This window comes from Opisthocomus hoazin, chromosome Z, assembly GCF_030867145.1.
Source record: "Opisthocomus hoazin isolate bOpiHoa1 chromosome Z, bOpiHoa1.hap1, whole genome shotgun sequence".
NCBI classification, from domain to species: domain Eukaryota; kingdom Metazoa; phylum Chordata; class Aves; order Opisthocomiformes; family Opisthocomidae; genus Opisthocomus; species Opisthocomus hoazin.
Window position 1 is genome coordinate 87300001 of NC_134454.1, and position 19135 is coordinate 87319135.

Sequence of the window (19135 nt, forward strand, 5' to 3'; positions counted from 1 at the left end):
GGTGCCACTTCAATTCTTGGATACATTTAAAGAAAACACAAGCAACACTGTGTTTGAAACATACAGATATAATTTGTACATTGCAGACATCTGAGTTTCAAGGCAGTCATTCTTCCAGAGTCCAGATCGGAATTTTCAGCTTGTTCGTAACATAGCTGTATTAAACATGTATGAGAAAACTTCAGCCTTGCTTGGTTTTACCCTCCAGGCAATTTCCTGAAGAGATAGGAAGCAGGAAGTTGGGGCAGGAAACAAAGGTCACTGATTTCATGTTTCAATAGTGGTACAGGCTTTTGGGTGCACTGTACCAGATTAGTCTTGGTATTTGTTTTGGGCTGGGGAAGAGGAGGAATTCTTTAAGAGTTCAATATTGATAGGTTGTGCTTTTATACTAAAAAGACAAAACTGTAATGCACACAATAGTGACAAATACACAAAGCAGACCTTGATTGATTGTGAACTACAGATCAAAAAGACACTTTTTAAGTTACTGTTTCACAACTTCAAGTTTTCTCCACATACTACATGTGGTGAGACTGAGCAGCAGTTTACCACTCAGTCTCCAGCACTGAGGATTTGGCAACCCTTACATGTTTGTAAAACAGGCTTAAAGCATAAGGTGAAGGTCTACCTTGTGCTCATCAGCATTCTGAATCTTAAAGAAGCTACTGAAACCAAATAAGCTGTTGTGAAACCACAGCAATGTGGTTTCACACCGGATCATGTTCTGCAAACAATAGTATTCAGGTATTTCCATTGGAACTAATACATGAAATCAACTAGGTTTAATTTACTGGTGCATCTTTCAATTAATTTGATCACGTAGGAGGATGAAATTAACATCTTTGTTTCAGTGGCACAACGTTTAGTGTACTGTTCACGGTGGGAGTTAAAGTACCTGGTATGTAATTGCTCTGTGGTTCAATCCCAGCTGGAAAGTTAGTGTTTTCAGGAATGGAATGGGTATAGTCATCGAGAGGCGGAAGCTCCGTTAGAATCTCAGTGTGCCGTGGCACTAGTACGGGAGGCAAGACTGGAAAAGCAAAATTCAAAGCATTAGTAGGAGCCTCAAAATACACACTTCTGTGAGCTAAAAAGTTAAAAAAAATTAAAAAAAGTCTACACCATCTAACAATTTCTTAATATGTTTTGAAATTTTCTGGCTCTCAGTAATGCCAATACTGCAATTGTACTGCTAGTTACCAGATGAATCAGATTCCTGGGGTATATTTGGAGTAAGAGTATTCCACACCAGCAAACGTAAGTCATCTCTGCCCTCCTTTTCAGTCTGGACCACACCTAGTCAACTGGAAACTGCTAGCACTACTGGAAGTGTTCATCAAGGGTATTCAACACATCTGTAAAGATTTTTCAGTATCTTTACTCTTAAAAACTTCCAGGGGATGATATCCTCAAAAGCTGTATCTCTGTCTTGTCCTTTTGGCAACAGAAAGTATCATATTCCTTCGTTTTTTGTGTAAAATGTTATGCTGAACAAGTACATACAGATGGTGCTATACAAATTCAGAAGCAGTCTTCCTACCTGGCGTCTCCACTCTCTGGTAGTGGTAAGGGTTTACACATACTTCATCCTTTTTAAGATTAAAAGCATATTCACAGTTTTCAATTGCTTTAAGTTCATGGTGACTGTGAAGATCTGGCCAGCGCCACAAACGACAGTAAATAACATGGGGTAATCCTTTACGATGAGATACCTGCAGACGGCCATCGAGAGATCTACATGGGAAAGATGTTGAGAAGTATTTACAGACTGCATGCTGTCTCTTCATCACTCAAGCAACAGTGCACACACATGGGATGAGCAATTTATTTATTCTCAGAATTCAGTGGACTGACACTGTTAGTAACATCTATGCTCTTGTTAAAAGGCTTCAAATGTGATAAAAATGATGGCATCAAGCAGTGTCTTAACTTATTTTTGAGCTGCTCAAATTATCGCCAGTGAATTTAGAGTTCATTAAAAGCCACTTTACCTCCGACCAAGTATTTAGGATGATTGCTTCACATACTTTTTTTTTAAAAATGCAGAAGACAGAAAGAATAAATAAAAAAAAAATCACACACTTAATAGTCCCTTCTGCTGCTAAACCTCAAGGCTTTGCTGTGGCATGGATGCTTTATGGCTTTTAAGCATAAGAATTCCCACAGGACTGCAAATAAAGCCTACAAGCAGTCAGCTGCCCAAGTGATCCACACGGCAGTATAACTGTAATGCAAAAAGCACAAATGCACATCCTGCAAGGGCTGTACAGTTTATCTTCTCAACTTCATCTGCCTTGCTACCAGCTGAAAACGTTTTGCTAGTTTTAAGACAGACTGCATATGCTTACACAAATGCAGATGTTTATGATCGTTATGGGATGGGAGACAAACCTCAATACACAAATCAAGTAATGTGACATGAAAAAATAAAGGCCCTGTTTAGAATTTGCCCACCATTAACTGCTGAAGAATTCACAAACAATTCTTTAGTGGCTCGTATCTGAGCCAATTAGCAAGATTTAACTGAAAGCTTGCGGCATACAAAGCAGTTTAAACACTTTGTAAGATTAGGTCTGAAGAATTAAGTATCCCAACTTTGTTAATATAAATACCAAATCACATCAGAGCTTGCATTTAACAAGTCTTCCCATTCTTTCAACGGCACTGGCGTGAAAAAGGAATATTCCAGAATTAGAGTTTCATTGGTCAAAACATCAGCTGAGAACACTCAGATTTCTACACTGGCAAGCAAATATTTTAAAATGCTGTACCATGAGAGGCCTAGGAAGCATTTTAGTCTATTTTACAGCTAAAGCATCCCATTACAGACCCTCCAAAGCCAATCCCTCCCACAAGATTTCTATGATGCGAGAGAGGGCAGAATATTCACCTGGTTTGTTCAGAGAAGCTGTAAAGGCCTGTTGTATCCCACTGATCTATCGTGTTTGGTGTACTCAGTCCCCAAATTTCAGAGCAAGTGCTGTGCATAAATTGAAAACAAAAACAAAAAATTGATATGAATATGGAACATGGTTATTCAAAACACCATGATGTCAAACATGGAAAAAATGTACAGAATACTTCCTTTCACATAGAAGATAGAGCATTGTTAGACTGGCATTTAAACTGACATCTCATGCTATATTTTCTATATGAAGGAGGCTATCAAAATGGAACACGTGATTCAAGGTAAATGATAATGTTTTCAAAAGGTGAACAAGTTCTCTGGTTTTAAGTAGTCAATACAGTTGCAATGTTCCTTAAAACAGGCAAAACTTCCTCAGCCTAGCTCTTCACAAGATTCAATTTTAAAGGGTAGTTTCTGGGTTTTTTGTTTTTGTTTGTTTTTAAACAGAAGCTTCCCTAGGACTTCAAACAAAGGCCACATGTATCTGAAACTGAGTATCACAATCTAACTTCCAGGTACCACCACTTAAGCATAAATCTCATTCTCCATGCACGTACTAATCTGCTGCTTTCCCCAAAACAGGAAAATTCGGGCTCTGAAGAAAAGCACATTGCAGCTGATACTTCTGTCTTCTGTACTCTCCTTGATTAAAAAACTGAATATTCTTTTCCATTGCATACAAAACACAGAATGTTTAACACAGTTTTACAGTACAGTGTTTCAAGTCTTAACTATAGACTAACAAAACTTAAATTGCTAAATCAAGCAGGAGGAGAGGAAAGACAACTATTTCTTTGCCAAACTGGTTCAACAACAAGATCACAATAGTAAAGAAAAAGGAGCCTCCGTTCATAGACACGAACTAAAAGCAGCAGCAAAATTTAAGTGAAGCACGAAAACAGCATGGGCTTGTAAGTGTGCATCACATTCAGAATCATAAATCTAAGATAGAGCTGAGCTTGATTTGCTCTATAGAATCACAGAATGGTCGGGGTTGGAAGGGACCTCTGTGGGTCATCTACTCAAACCCTCCTGCCCAAGCAGGGTCACCCAGAGCAGGCTGCACAGGATCGCGTCCAGGCAGGTCTTGAATATCTCCAGAGAAGGAGACTCCACAGCCTCCCTGGGCAGCCTGGGCCAGGGCTCCGTCACCCTCAGAGGGAAGAAGTTCTTCCTCATCTTCAGCTGGAACTTCCTCTGCTTCAGTTTGTGCCCATTGCCTCTTGTCCTGTCGCTGGGCACCACTGAAAAGAGTCTGGCCCCATCCTCCTGACCCCCACCCTGCAGATATTTGTAAGCATTTCTAAAGGTCCCCTCTCAGCCTTCTCTTCTCCAGGCTGAACAAGCCCAGCTCCCTCAGCCTCTCCTCATAGGAGAGATGCTCCAGTCCCCTCATCATTCTCATAGCCCTCCGCTGGACTCTCTCCAGTAGCTCCTCATCTTTCTAGGACCACTGAAAACTGATGGTTTATTTTGCATAAGTAACACACAACTAGACTTCGCACCTCAGAAATGAAGATAATTTGGTTGACAAGGAAGTTACAACTCCACTCCCTAATTACAAAGCCTGAAGTTTGACTGGCTGCTACATTACCTTTAAAGTTAATAGCCTCTGAAAAGCTGCAATGGAAAGAAAAGAATCCAAATTCACCAAACTCCTGATTTTAAATACAAGCTTTGCTCTTTTAATTTAAGCTGCTAATCTTAGCTGATACACTCACAAGTTTCGATTGAGTGTTCAAAGGAAGAAAAGTGAAGCAGGTATTTTCATTTCTCACCTCTACACAGAGAATATTCATTAGCGTTACGAAACAAAAGAGCAGACAGCACAGCACTGTGCTTAAAACCACTTTCAGGGCTGACAACCACCTCATTTCCACAGTGACTTTAATAAAACATAAATGTGGGCTACTGACGAAGGGAACGAATGGCTCTTTTCCCCTTGTTGCCTGTTCCACACACCTCATTTCTAATGCCATCCCAGGGAGGCTGAAATGTCCATACAATTGAGCAGCAACCCAATTGGCTATGTGACCACAGAACATATGTGGCTGAAAATTTATGTTTTGAGACTTACTTTTCAGCCAGATCAGTTGTTCTGCTCACTGTGGAGCCACACAAGCACTACAAACGAGAAGCGAGGCTGTAATTTTTGGCAGCAGCAGACAGCATTTATCACAAATAAAAATGCTAAATAAAATAAGGCCTTTGACATTTTACTGATTATGGACTCAAGTGGAATCTTGTACTAGATGAGTTTTGTCTAGCAGAGCGCCCTATGTGAAGGGCCATTCTCTGACATACATCCAGCTCTTCAGAAGAGCCAGCTGTCCTGAACAAGTTACGTCCATCTCGGACACAGGGAGCATCACAGCTCATCAGAAACAGAGCGGGCAGAATAATACCGACCATCACCACATCAGTACAGCCTGTAACCTCTCTCTTTCATATTCCTAAGATGCCTCAAGGATGGTGGGCTGCCAGAAGCTGTGTAAGAACCAAAACAGTTGCCCTGAAACCACAATGGCAGGCTGTGAGACACCAGGGAGCATCCCTATACTGCACTGTGTCCTAAATCTGCACCACTACTGCTGGCAAGACAGATCAGGCTCATTAAATTAGAAGAACAATCAGCAGACACAAAGCCTGCTGCATATTAACTGACACAGTCGGCTCTGACAGCTTACTACCTTTGAGCAATGGATCCTTTATACAAAGCAGTACTCCAAAGTTGATGCTGTCACACAGATTACACATTCCCAAAACCGTGGGGTGCATCACTGGTGTAAATGTGACATGTCACGCAGTTGCTACACAAGTTTTAAGACAGCACATGGAAAAGTAAAATTTCATAGCTCTTGACAAAGCATGACTAACAGGAACAGTACTTTATATTGCGAACCTCTCCTCTATCAATATTCAAACTATCAAAGCTTACAGCATATTCCATAACCTACAGAAAGACAACCAGCATCGTGAAGTGGCTGTGTAATGAAGCCATCGCTTGCAGTGAAACCCAGGACACCATGGAGGGAGGGCAGGCCAGGAGGTACAGAAAAAAAGTGATGAGTTAGAGCAAAACTGCTCCAATATTCAGCAGTTTACAGAATGTCTTCATCTGTCTTCCAGGATGTACGTCTGCCTAGAGGTGGGATTAGTATCAGTGATTTACTTGTTCATCTACACTAGGACTATACTCCAAGTCCAATAATCCACAATCAAACACTGAAGAGTCTGCAGGAAATCATCCTGTATGATCAATAAAATCAGCTCAACACAGCTTTTACTGTTCACTGGAAGAAACATCTGAGGAAATAAAATGGTCTACCCCACTCTCCCACCCACATAAAAGATCTGCTGACTAAAAGATGCAAGACTGTCCCCCACCACGTCACCCTGACATTAAACTAGGGCTCTTAATATTCACACACACGCACACCAAATCAAAACGAAATTCCTCACAACCATAAAAAGCATACTTCATACACAGCACTTCCAGGAAGGGCTACAGTATGTTCATTCATACGCAAGCAATGGCCTGACGACGGGCAGGCACTCCTACTCATCCCAGAAAGGTGGTGGCTGGAAAGAAGCTGACTGCGTTCTGAAAGAGATTTAACTACTAAAACCGTTTAAAAGGAAGACAGGAGGCAGAGAATTTTAGTAGTACTGAATTACTGCCCCAAAATAAAAAGGAGGCATTCTCTCCTAAATCTACCTTTCTGAAGCACCCTAAATCCCTTGCGATGTGAAGGGTTCTTCTCAGCCTCAGTCCATAAAGAAATCTGAAGAATCAAGGACTAACACCTGTACTCGTAAGTTAAGTCTTGTCTGGAAACATTCCCAGGCCCTGGAACACGATCGTGTATGCTAGAAAGCAGCAAAGACATTCCCCAGCACTGGGCCGTGCCAATTACTGTTCTCTCACACAATTCACAGGTTTGTGCGTCGGCACGCCATCGGGACCGCTCGCGCTGGGCAGTGCGGGTGCAGCCACCCTGCCCTGGTACCTGAGGGTTTAAGAGTATGAACAAAGCAGTCCTGAGCCAGTTGGCCGCGATGCCTGGGAACATTCCCAGGCACGTTTAATTTATTAGGAAGAAGGCAGTCAAGACACATCGCTCCTTCACCTTTAGAAAGCAGACTGCCCTCAAACCGAAGTCTAGAAGCACACTTCAGGCTTGATGTTTTACCAAATAGGGGGTTTGGGGTTTGAACTCACTGTATACTGCAGCACTGGTAAGCCATCCTTGTTTCCAAAATATAATTTGGCTCCTGCATGCAAGCTGTACTTAAATCTTTCCTGTGTAGACAGCACTTAAATACACTCCAAAATATAAGCTTAAAGTTAATATACTTCCTCCCACCAGAGCGGACACTTTCATTCCAAGGAGCATTTTCATTGCTGTTCTCAAAAGAATTTGCCTGCTGACAGAAACAAGATCAACTACACAAAAGCTAATATTTTTATCTTTTCAACACTATCTTAGATTAGCATATCACCATGTTCTGTGGCCTCTAGCACTCCCAGAGCAAGCTTGTTGCAATACTGGATTGTTGCTTTTGCAGACCCCTCGAAATAAGTGAATTTATTACAAGGTCCTTCTGGAATATAAAGCATCACACTGGCTCAGTTTCCCAGGTGTTCTGAAGTTCTAACAGAAGAAAACTATTTCCTAGAGAAAGGAGAAATGCTCAAAGGATACTTACAAGGGATAACAACTGCTCTTTGGGACCTAGAGATTTTTGGGGAAAGTCAAATTCTAGCAGACATCTGGTTAAGCTGCTACATGCTAAACTTGGGACAACTCGGTCCAGCAATTCCTGTCTCGGGACAGATCAGAGGACTGAGGCGGTGAAGAAAGGGTCAGAGAAGTTATTACTGGGTGGAATCACAGCTACTTCTGTCAGAGCCTTTCCCTGAGTGAAAAGGGTTCCAAGAGTTGGCGTTTCAATCTGACTTTTCATCTGCTTATAAGAAGCAGCATCTCAGATGATATTGTACAATTCTGGCAAGAAGAATCTTTAATGTGGCTATCAGCATGCGACAGCACACAGTATGCCTTCACTTCTTCCATTTCATCATTTCCTTTAACAGGAAAATCTGAGTTCCAAAAAAACCCTCCTCTGGGCAAGAAATTACCTAAACAGCAAAGAGCTGTAGCAATGCTTCACAATTTTGAACCCAAGTGCCAAAACTGCCTTTCTTCAGTGAGACAGAAAATACTGACACGCACAAGAAAAATCTGGACACAGGAAAAACCTAAACATCAAAGATAACCAAGAATTATTTGTATTGCCTTGTCTACGGATCATATCTGATGTTCCCAATCAGCATCAACAGTGCAAACTATCTTAGTGGAGTAACAGTATCTGTAAGTCTACTACAAAATTGGACTATCAAGTCCCAGTTCAAATACAGATGAATTATTGACCTGCCCATGAAGAACAAACACGGACAAGTGTGGTTTGTGCCACACACATAAGCAAGCAATATAAAATGCTTTAACATATTATAACCCTATTGGAGGAATCGAAGTCCATAACAAAACAGTCATAACCAGATATGAACTACATGGGATGAAACAGTCTAAAGTTACACACTACAGTCACACTCAGGCGTCCAAAAATACAGATGGACATCATCTCAACTGGAACACACTGCCCAAAAATAGTTTCTTGTATTTGTAATGCGATTAGGTGGCAAAGGACACTGACCCATCTAGGTGAAAAAGGAACAGGATAAGGCTGAACCGGATAAGATGACCATTGCCAACCAGAATATTAATATTAGTTTGTGACAGTACAATCTCATCTTAAAAAGCATAGAAAGCCATTTGCATCCTGGCTTGCAATGGCTGCAATTCTGAATTAGAAGCTTCAGCAGCTGGAGATGCAGCTACACAGAACTATCCACAGTCCCCTCGCTGACGTCCAGATGCCAACTAATAAAGCCACCTCAGGCTGGTACTCAACCTAGGCCACTTCATTTGGTTCAGTTTCTCAGCACAGTTAAAAGCCAGAGGTACTAATTTGCAGATCCAAGTAAGTATGTGCAAGTACTGTCCAAAGAGTCATGACCACAGCATCGAACAAGCTGGTACCTATACATGGCACTACACATACTCCAAGGCATCCCTGTACTTTCCCCAAGCGCCTTTGCAAAACAGAAGACACAACTAGAGATAAAGGCGGTAGGTCTTGTTAATAATACTCGGGTTTATAGAGATGCTGTTTAATTTGAGGCTATAGCTGAAAGAATCTGAAGCCAGCAGAGTTTTAAACAGTACCCTGTGCACCAAAACTGTCACACATACGCTTAGGCTGGTGTCTGTATATTAGAGGTTGTTGCTACTTTAAATTTATTATCAGGTTTTACTGAGAGACAGAAGGAACAAAGCAACTATCCTACCACTAACACTATTCACAGTACTGGCAGTGCTGCATGCTCTAGGTACTTGTTGTACGAAATGAAGCTCTTGCAACAGGTACAACATCAGATGAAAGTAGGCAGAACCACTTCAAAGATCTTTACATACGAAGTACCAGAAACTCTGCACAGAACTTGTTAAATATTGTCACAATTCATACATAACTGCAATTTCACTTTCTTCTTCAAAGTCTTGCAAAGAAGTGGAACAGCTTTAAAGGAGCTAAAAGGCACAGAGTTCAGTTGACAGCCTCCTCCTTCCCTGAAGTGGAAGCACTAGAAAGACGACAAATAAAGCCTGAAATGCAAATTGCATCATGCTAGTCAAAGTCTGTACTACAAAGAAATCATTACAGAATGGTCTTGGACATTTAACTGGCTTACTTGTGAAGAATTACACTGAACCTCTAACGTTTTTCCTGAATCTTTCATATCTTTCAGAATCTACAGCCACTAACAAGTTTGCAAGTCCATGTTCACGACAATCTTCCCCATTTGTCTTTCTCCTGCGTCTTATAACCACGAGCCTTTTCTCCACTGAATCTAATTCGTCTGCCCCTACATTTTCTGAGGTATTTGCAGTGCTGGAGCTGTGACTGAAATGAAAAATAATTTCAGTAAACTGTGATAGTACCCCATTTATCTGTTTTAAAATGAGAGATGAAAGTTAGTTTCAAATTCTGTAATTCTCATGCAAAGTCTTCCCTATCAATGTGAGCTGACACCTGTTTTCACTCAAAGACTAAACAAGAAACAGCAACAACAGAGAAAAAGATCAGGTGTTCACTTGAACTAGAGGAGCTGCTTTGCACAGGCACACAAACACCTTTGTACCAGCCTAACAGTTACAGGACTTACCACCTTGACTGATGTTTTGTCAAGGGAGCACAAAAGAGGTGCAGAATTTGCTTCAAGAGCTACACCAAGCTATCCAAAATGGAGCTACAGCAGTAAGAAATGGTCACTAGATATATGAATCCCATTTTCTCATAACAAACGCGCAAATGCCATTGTTTTAACATTGCTTATGGCTGCTTCTGCAAAATTCACCTGAGAGAACAGGTTATAGTCTACAGGCTGAAGATCTGCGCCTGGCATACTACCTTTTTTGATTGTTTTTTGTTTTGTTTTTTGAATCTTTCTATGCAAGATCTTAGATCCAAGACTTGACACAGCAACACACTGAGCAGGAAATCAAAGCAGGAATGCCACTATATTGACTTCGGCTCCGGTTCATCACTGGTGTAGCTGGATTGAAGTTGCACTCTGTCCTTTGCTCCACTGATCCTAACTTTGAGAAGAGGACTGACTGATGAATGAAAGAACAGAATGCTTCATCTCATACCAGTTGCCTTCTTCCTCATGCAACTGCAGCTCAAGAACCCGTTACGCTGGGAGAGAGACATATCAAACCTTTGCAAGTAGCTCAGAGAGGGTCTCAGAGACAACAGTAACAGGCAAGACTGATTTGAAAGGCTTAGATGTAATATAGATGAATCCAAGTCAGCAATTAAAAAAAGTTCATTGGCTTACATACAGTATTGCGTTCAACACAGATGACAGTTTCTACCAAATTTGCCTGGTCATGGTTTCCTTAATTCTAGGTTTCAAGTGAAAATGTGTGTAGCTGCTTTTATATTCTGAACTGACAGTCCTTCCTATATACCGGCAATTAGCGTTTCTCCCTACTACAGGCTGAAATGTCTACGCACCAGCCAGCAGCAATCCTAATTATACTACCTGTCTCTGCAAACACCACCTCAGCTGGCTGTACAGCCAGTTGTCTGAACAAACACTTACTGCAAAATGTAGTTTGGCTGACCTAAGTGTCTGAACTACAGAAATGTATGTTGCTTACGGTCTCTTTTCCCCAGTGCTGGGGGTGTCAGGGAAAAGGTGATTTGCGCTATGCTCACTTAGAAAACATCAGAGAGATCTGCAATAACAATGCAAATGTTAAGTTACTTTCATGAGATATCTACCTTGCTCCTCTTTGAATCCTACATCATTTTGTGTCCCTGCAGAAATGACCGATCCTTTTACTTGCATCTCCTTCATCCCATATTACAGTGACAAAACGGCATCTACTCACTTAAACATACGTAACCAGGCATATACATTCATCACATGGCACGACTCAAAGCTGCAGCAGTTCATTCCCGCTTGTGAATGACGTGAAGTGACACAGAGGTTGTTATCTCACTGTGGCACAACAGAAAATGTAAAAGTCAGTAATTTAGTATGATATAACGATTTTTCTTCTAAACACCTGCTAGAGGGATGAGCTAATATCTTGACCAAGGCCAAATAAATAGCGCAAGTGTGAATTCCTCTTAAAAACGATTTACTCAGATTGCAGTGGCACCCATCCTGAAGAGGAGCTGGACAAGATTCTTCCAGCGAAATCACTGTGATAGACGCTGGCGTAGAAAAGCAGACCCATAGGAAAGTTCCGTTAAAGGGCAGCATTAGCAACCAGAGTAAATGGATATTTACACATGTTTTAAGTACAGGTGGGCAATTAGTTTGCTAACAGATCCTCCTGTTCTTCAAAGGAGAAGCAGAGCCTGTTAAGTCTAGGAAAAGGATATTAAGTAATGTCTAAAGGAGCCCTAGACTCCAGGAAAGAAAGCTCTTACAGAACTAAAAGCACAGGTTTCTCTCAGTACAAACGCAACAAAACAATGGCAAAATTTGCAGCTGGGGCACTCAGCTCCCACAATTATGAGCGTTTCCCCACGCATCTCCGACACCTTACATCATTACATTTACTTTTATTCAAGCAATTGGTCTTCTACACATAACGAAAAAAAAGCCTTGGTTACCTTCTCCCCCAGAATCCAAAAGCAGACCTTTTTTCTTCAAGCATATGCAACACAGAAAGCTTACTTGCTCAAAACACTAACTGTACCTTCTCCCCCTGCCTCCCTCCGCCCCACACGCACATTCGGGACATGCTGCATCCATGAAAGGAATATTTATGTATGTGCCTGTTTAGTGGAATATAACCCAGGAACCATTACACAACTTCTCATAACCAGAACCCTTTTGTGAATAAAGTTTACATAGAAATTCATAGAATACATTCAAAATCATTACATTAAATACCAAATGGAGCATCTAAACTGAGGAAAACTACTTAAGCAGCCTTCCTTATAAGAGGATGTACGCTAATAAATGAATGCATCAAAACAGCCAGAAAAGCAGGAGGCACAGGATACAATTAACCTCCCTAACACTGTTGGGAAAGAAAAGTCACTGAACCACTCTAACTCCCATTTACTTCAGCTTAAACTTTAAGGACTTCCACAGGGAACGCAAAAGTGGAACCTGAGGTACAAAAGATACTCTGTTGAAGTCTAACTTCTGAGCCGCCCGTGACTCGTTTCAGGGCCAGCAGCTAGTCTCTTCCAGTTTTGCAGAGTGCCAGGCCAACAAGTCAGCTTGATGAACAGCGTACGCTTCTGTTGCCTTTTCTAAAGGCACACTTCTTCCTGGCCACATGTGCGACAAACTGCCTTCAAAGGCACAAATACAGATAGAATGCCGGCCTCTTCAAAGCACTTTATCCTCCTCCCTTCTCCCAAATCCTGACATGCTAGCCCAGTGCTGTTAAAGGAGCCAACAACAATCTGTATTACCTTTATTTTTCTCTCAATGCTAGGAGATGCTGGAAGGATAGCACCTCAAAGTTCAAGAGCAATTTTCCCAGGATGCCATGGAAACCAAGAAGTAAAATATTTATTTCTTTTCTTGTTTGTTGTCCATATGGCCTGTTCAGATGCAGATCCTATCACGGAGTCTTTACTCTCTGTTCCAAGTCAGGTGGAGATCAGCCTGCAGACTTGTCAGCTTCTAAATGGCAAGGTCAAGCACCACAGAGATAGTGCTCAGGACTGAGAACTAAAAGGCATGCAGTACAGCTCAGCCCCACTGAAGAGTCAGCGGGGAGCTGGTCACAAGTCTCAGGCTAGAGACTGAAGACAGGGAGCATGCAAAAGCAGCCTATGGAAATCATGAGCCAACAGCTTTGCTGGGAAACTTGCCCTACTGTTCCCCAATCTCAACGTCACACCACGGCTTTCAGTAGCTGCAACTTGTATCTCAAACTCTCAAGCAGTCTTGCTGGAGATCAGATGAACCACAACACAGATTTACTCCCCCCGGGCACGTGTTCAAAAAAAGCCATCAAAACCAGTGACTTCTAGGTGCCCTGCATCTAGTGAGGATAAGAAGTGTCCGACAGCATTCACAATGGCAGCTCCCCAGAGACTAACCAGCCAGGGGAAAAAAACACCACCACCACCAAGATTATCACGTGGACCCACAGGCTCTGAGGATGTGGATGTTTGTACTTTAAGACGGCACTCTTGAAATGGTAACTTGGAACTCCTACACTGCTTCCATTTGTTACACTATTGTATGCAATAAAGGTTTTCTGATCACTGTACTTCTTGCAGTTTCTCACAGTATCTTCAGAAATGTAAATACAGCACTTCAACCATTACAGAAGTTTGCAAGCTTGAAAATCCCATAGCTAGAAGTACAACATTCATTACACATCTGAGCAAACTCATGTTAAAGAGAAGTTATCTGTATTTCATCTGTGAACATCACATCTGAAAATGTCTTTGGATTTTCTGACAAAAGCTTTCCAGAGAACACAAGACCATCACCTCCTGAAAGAAGTAAAGGATCAAAACCCTATTATTGGAGTAAAGGAAGCATAACAAGGAACACACGCTCCAAAAATGTCCATTTAGGAAAAGAATCAGAGCTCCAATCAGCTAGTGAGATGTTGCACCACATCATGTAGCAGGCAGCTATGAAGCCAGTTGTGGTCGGCAACTCAGTCTAGCTGAGAAGCCACCAGCTGTCCTCTACTCTCACTATACCATGCTTATGAAAACAATCAACCAAGCAATGCCTTTCCAATATTTAAATTCCCACTGAAATGCTCCAACTAAAGAGACAGATGACCAGCATGGTCTTCCAGATCAGGAAGAATGTCAAGCTGTTAAATACCTGTTACTGACAAGTTACGTAAGCAATGAACGACCTAATAGACTCACCTCAATTTCATTTCACACCACATGTGGTTACTTTTTCTTTTTTGTATTAGTAAGCAGTATCATGCAGTGGGTTAAAATGACACCCAATGCACTTTCACAGATGAACGTTCTGTATCATCCTTAACAGACCTAAACAGACTCAGAAGTATCAAAGGACAAAGTATCTTCACAGGAAGACATATCCATCACAATACTGCCTGCTCTATCCACAACAAAATGGATCGTTAACAGCAGATAGCAATCTCATAGAAGATCATACTTTCAAGAGACATAAACAGAGCTTGGCATACACATTTCAGGACTAGCACCAGACAGACATGAAAAAATGACCTTTAGCTCAAGTTTCCTAACCACTATTAGTCATAGTAGGTGCGGTGAAAGCTTTTCCCACAAGATAGCAGGTACAGCTACCAAGGGCTAAGTCAAACAATTTTTCTCAAGTAGTCCGTCATCTTCCAAGTGGGTGAGCGGCTGATGCTACTGCATGAGTGGGCTGTTTTGCAACTTATGGACAGCTGAAAAAAGCTGTGACATTTTTGCTCAACCTTCTCAAACTGGGCGGGTATTTGGGGGAGTGAGGGGGAGGGATTAGCTCTGCAAGACATTTATCTTGTCCACATTCCTTGAAAAATATGCTAACTTGGCAAAAAGATTACTCTTAGAACAACAGCTACAGGATCTTTTAATACTTCATTTCAAGCTGATGCCACCCCTGGACACCTTCCCCTGTGAACTACACACCCATCTCAAGAAACCCAGGAAGACAAGTGATCACAGGACATATAATGTAACTTTATTTGTAAGTGCTCAATGAAGGGAAGCCTTCACATCATGCCAGCCCTCTTGCAGCCCAAGCCACGTATACCTAGCAGAAAACAGGTGAAACAGAGAATATATTGAACTTGATCCACGTCCAACCCAGAGACTCTCTCTAAAGATTAGGGATATGAAAATTCCCAGGAACATCAAGTAGTATATAACTAAGGTCTGCAGTGTTTCCTGCAAGACATTTCAAACAAAGTCAAGGTTTGAGCCATAGAGGAAGCTTCCCCAAGCAACGTACTGAGGAAGAGAACTGAATGGTACTTTGGCTGTGACTGTTATATCATTTTGATAAATACGCAAATACAAAAAAATTAAGCCTAACAATGTTACCTTCACTCACAGCCATGCCCCTATTACAAGAAATACTAAAGAAAATTCACAACCAGCAAGGAAACCACAAAAAGGCTTGAAGAGTTCATAGAATCACAGATTGCAAAAGACCTCTAAGATCACTGAGACCAAACATCCACCCAACACCACCATGCCCACTAAACCATGTTCCAAAGTGCCACATCTACACTTTTTTTGAACCCCTCCAGGGATGGGGACCTCCACCACTGCCCTGGGCAGCCTGGTCCAATGCCTGACCACTCTTTCAGTAAAGAGATTTTTCCTAATATCTAATGTAAACTTCCCCTGACGCGACTTGAGGCCATTGCCTCTCATCCTATCAAGAGTTTCAGTGTTCACATACCAGAAAGCAGTGTTTTATTTTTAAATTTAGCTTAGCATGTTTGCTGAAATATTATATTGCCTTATGTGCTGAGCAAAGGCAAAAAATCAAGAAAGGAACTTAATAGCCAAGGTACCTAGCTACAGGCCTCCGCCCTCCTCAAGCCCAAGACACAGTACAGGACCCCGCATTAGATACTGTTGACAGAAAATCTGAGTATGCAGGGAACACCGTTAGAACAAGAATCAAAGTCTATTTTCTAAGCTTCGCTGCCTAGAGCTAGACAGAAAGGAAGCATTAAGATTACGGACAAGTCCTGAAGTCTTTGGCATCTTGCTCATGATCCACACCCAGAACACGCATCTGAAGACGATGCCCACAAGCAATTGCCTCACATGCAATTGCTTAACAGTTTAAGCGCTTTCCCAGGACATCCAACAGTTTCTTTTCCTCACTCCACCTAACAGGAATCAATCCTGATCTACCACCATCTGCCCTCTGCTGAGGTCGCAGTTGCCCTGCTCTCCCTCACTGTCCTACCGCAGCCAAAAAGATGGGAGTTTCAAAGGCTTGAGGACCATTAGCATTCAAGAAAACGGTTATGTGGCTTCTCGCTGCGAGGAGAGCCGCTTAAATTACTTCTTGGAATGTCTGTGGTTATTGGCTAAAACGTTGAAGAGTTCCCACATGATGAACAAACACGCTGACACCGGGCTCCAGTAAAAATATCTTCCTGTCATTGAACAGACTATTACAGCATTTTTGCAATGGCTGTCACCAACGCAGCTTGCAATGGGCACAATCACTTTAGGAGGCCTTCTGTACTCTATTCATCTAATTGAGACATACAAGGAATAGCAAAACATTTGTTTTTTTGGTTACTAACTGTGCTTAGACAAGGCATCAGTCTGCAAGACAGGTACATGGGACACAAACAGAACATTAGACATTCCAAGTTTAAATACAAAGGAACTAAAAGGGTATTTTCATTACTAGCTTTGTGGAATTCATCAGAATCGACACACTTGAATTCTTTCCCTGACATGGCTGTTGAGTTTATATTCGAGTTCCCCCCACCATAACAGAAGTGGAATTTATTACAGAAAGACAGTAACGAACTGTCAATAAGCCGTGGTGATTGGAGGCTGCTGTAGGCTTACACAAACGCAGTAAGGTTCAGAAGCTGCTCTTGGAAAATGTAGTTGGAGTCCATGAAATTAACATTTGAGTTGTCTATTAAAAAGACTTTCAACCAAACATCTGCAAGTCAAACACCATTTCAAACCCAACTTTCCATGCCACAAAGCTGCAAGATTCCACATTGGTTGATATCAGCCTTTCTTTGTGTTTATAACTTCAAAACAACAGCATGAGTTAAAATTATTTCAAGTACCAAACAGAGGAACTTGACTTGCAGCCTCCCACAAAACTAAGAGGAAGTAAAGACCAGTTCTGGGATGTAACTCAGCAATTCAACTAAACAGTAACTCTGAAATTCTGCATTTAGGCAAAATTCAAGAGTTTGCTGCTTTTGCACCAGGCTTCTCTCTATCCAGTTCCCTAGAAAAGACAACTCAAGTATCCAAACAAATGAGCAGTTTAACGACAATTACAGGCAAAGACTTGGCATGAAAGCTTTCAATTCTTGACCCACTGAAACTTGCTTGTAGGATTCAGAACAAAAAGCCACAATTCGGGGTATCTTTTCTGAACAAATGCTGAACTCAGATTACTGTGCAGCACTTGTCCAAGGGGATTTCCCCAGTCTCATGGTTCTTCTGCCAATTTTGAAGCATATGCAGTGAGATGTGAACTTACTCCAGCTCTCGATTGTTCTCTTGTATCCTGCTGGTCTGCTTCAAACAATGCAGCATGGCACAAGCCAATGAAAGCTGCTCACGATGAGACTACAGCACTGTATACTGTAAATTTTAGAGCTTTTCCACCAATCAGAACTGCCACCATGTCAGAGTAAGTGAACAGAAACAAGTAGTAAACAAGGCATGGAAAATTACTTTTATTCAATTAGCAGGTGTAGATGACAAGCAGGATTAAATCAGTAGGGAACCTGTTAACTAGCTATTAGTGTTCAAAGCCACAGCAGTAAAAGAACTGCAGTATGTTGTTTATCCTATAAATTCTTCCTACACTAACAGCCTGAGCTACCCAATTGGGAAGTTTCTCCTGCAAAATTGCTCTGGTTGTCATAAAACATTCACACTAGTGAAAACAGCGCTCAGGTGTTTTGTTACAGTACCAAGAAAACTAAATTGGCTGACTTCTACAAAAGAAGAATATAATGAGGAGTGGAATCTTCGCCGCACTGAATAGCTGGCCTGATATAAAGACACTAATTACCACAGTAAGCCAGGGAATACTTTAGCATTGACTTGGGCTGACTAAAGCCCCATTTCCTTTATTGGAGGAAAAATAAGTACTGTTTATGAGATAATTCAGGGCTCAATATTGACAATGAAGTACAGTCAACATATTTTTCCTGAGTGACCAACATGACTTCTTAACAGTAGCATAAACTGTCAGACACAGCTATTATTCTTCCTACTTAGAGCTTTGTACAGGGATGCACTGAGCAGGTAAGTCGCTACAGTAGCTATTTTTCATTTGCTTGAAATTCAACAGCCCCAGCACTGTTTGTTAACCTGACAATTAATGGCATATCAAAATGAAGCAAGCTTTAACACTTATTTTTTATTCTGACTCTTCCTGCTTCTTACCATTAATGCGATCCTAATGAGGAGCAACAGTAACTTGAAGATAAAGAACTTTCACAAATTTGACACTGTCTCCCATAACATCCTCATAAGCAAGCCTGGGAAGTGTGGGCTGGAAGAGTGGTCAGTGAGGTGGATTGAGAACTGGCTGAAAGGCAGAGCTCAGAGGGTTGTCATCAGCAGCACAGGGTCTAGTTGGAAGCCTGTAACTAGTGGTGTCCCTCAGGGGTCCAGTCTTGTTCAACTTCTTCATCAGTGACCTGGAGGAAGAGTTAGAATGTACCCTCAGCAAGTTTGCTGATGACACCAAACTGGGAGGAGTGGTGGATACACCGGCAGGCTGTGCTGCCATTCAGCGTGACCTGGACAGGCTGGAGAGCTGGGCAGAGAGGAACCTGATGAGGTTCAACAAGGGCAAGGGCAGAGTCCTGCACCTGGGGAGGAACAACCCCATGCACCAGTACAGGCTTGGGGCTGACCTGCTGGAGAGCA

At 41.8% G+C, this 19135-nt stretch overlaps 1 protein-coding gene across 3 annotated transcripts in view; it reads right to left on the minus strand.

The window, feature by feature from the left end:
* The window catches only part of SMAD2 (SMAD family member 2), a 56945-nt gene that overhangs the window by 12872 nt on the left and 24938 nt on the right, over positions 1 to 19135 (minus strand). For 2 of the 3 annotated variants that reach the window (XM_075411109.1, XM_075411110.1), the window contains 3 exons: positions 2894 to 2983; positions 1544 to 1737; positions 899 to 1033 (listed from right to left, as the gene is read on the minus strand). In XM_075411109.1, the coding sequence (XP_075267224.1) occupies positions 899 to 1033; positions 1544 to 1737; positions 2894 to 2983 (419 nt within the window). The remainder of the gene's footprint in view (positions 1 to 898; positions 1034 to 1543; positions 1738 to 2893; positions 2984 to 19135) is intronic. The other variant, XM_075411111.1, reaches the window with a different exon arrangement.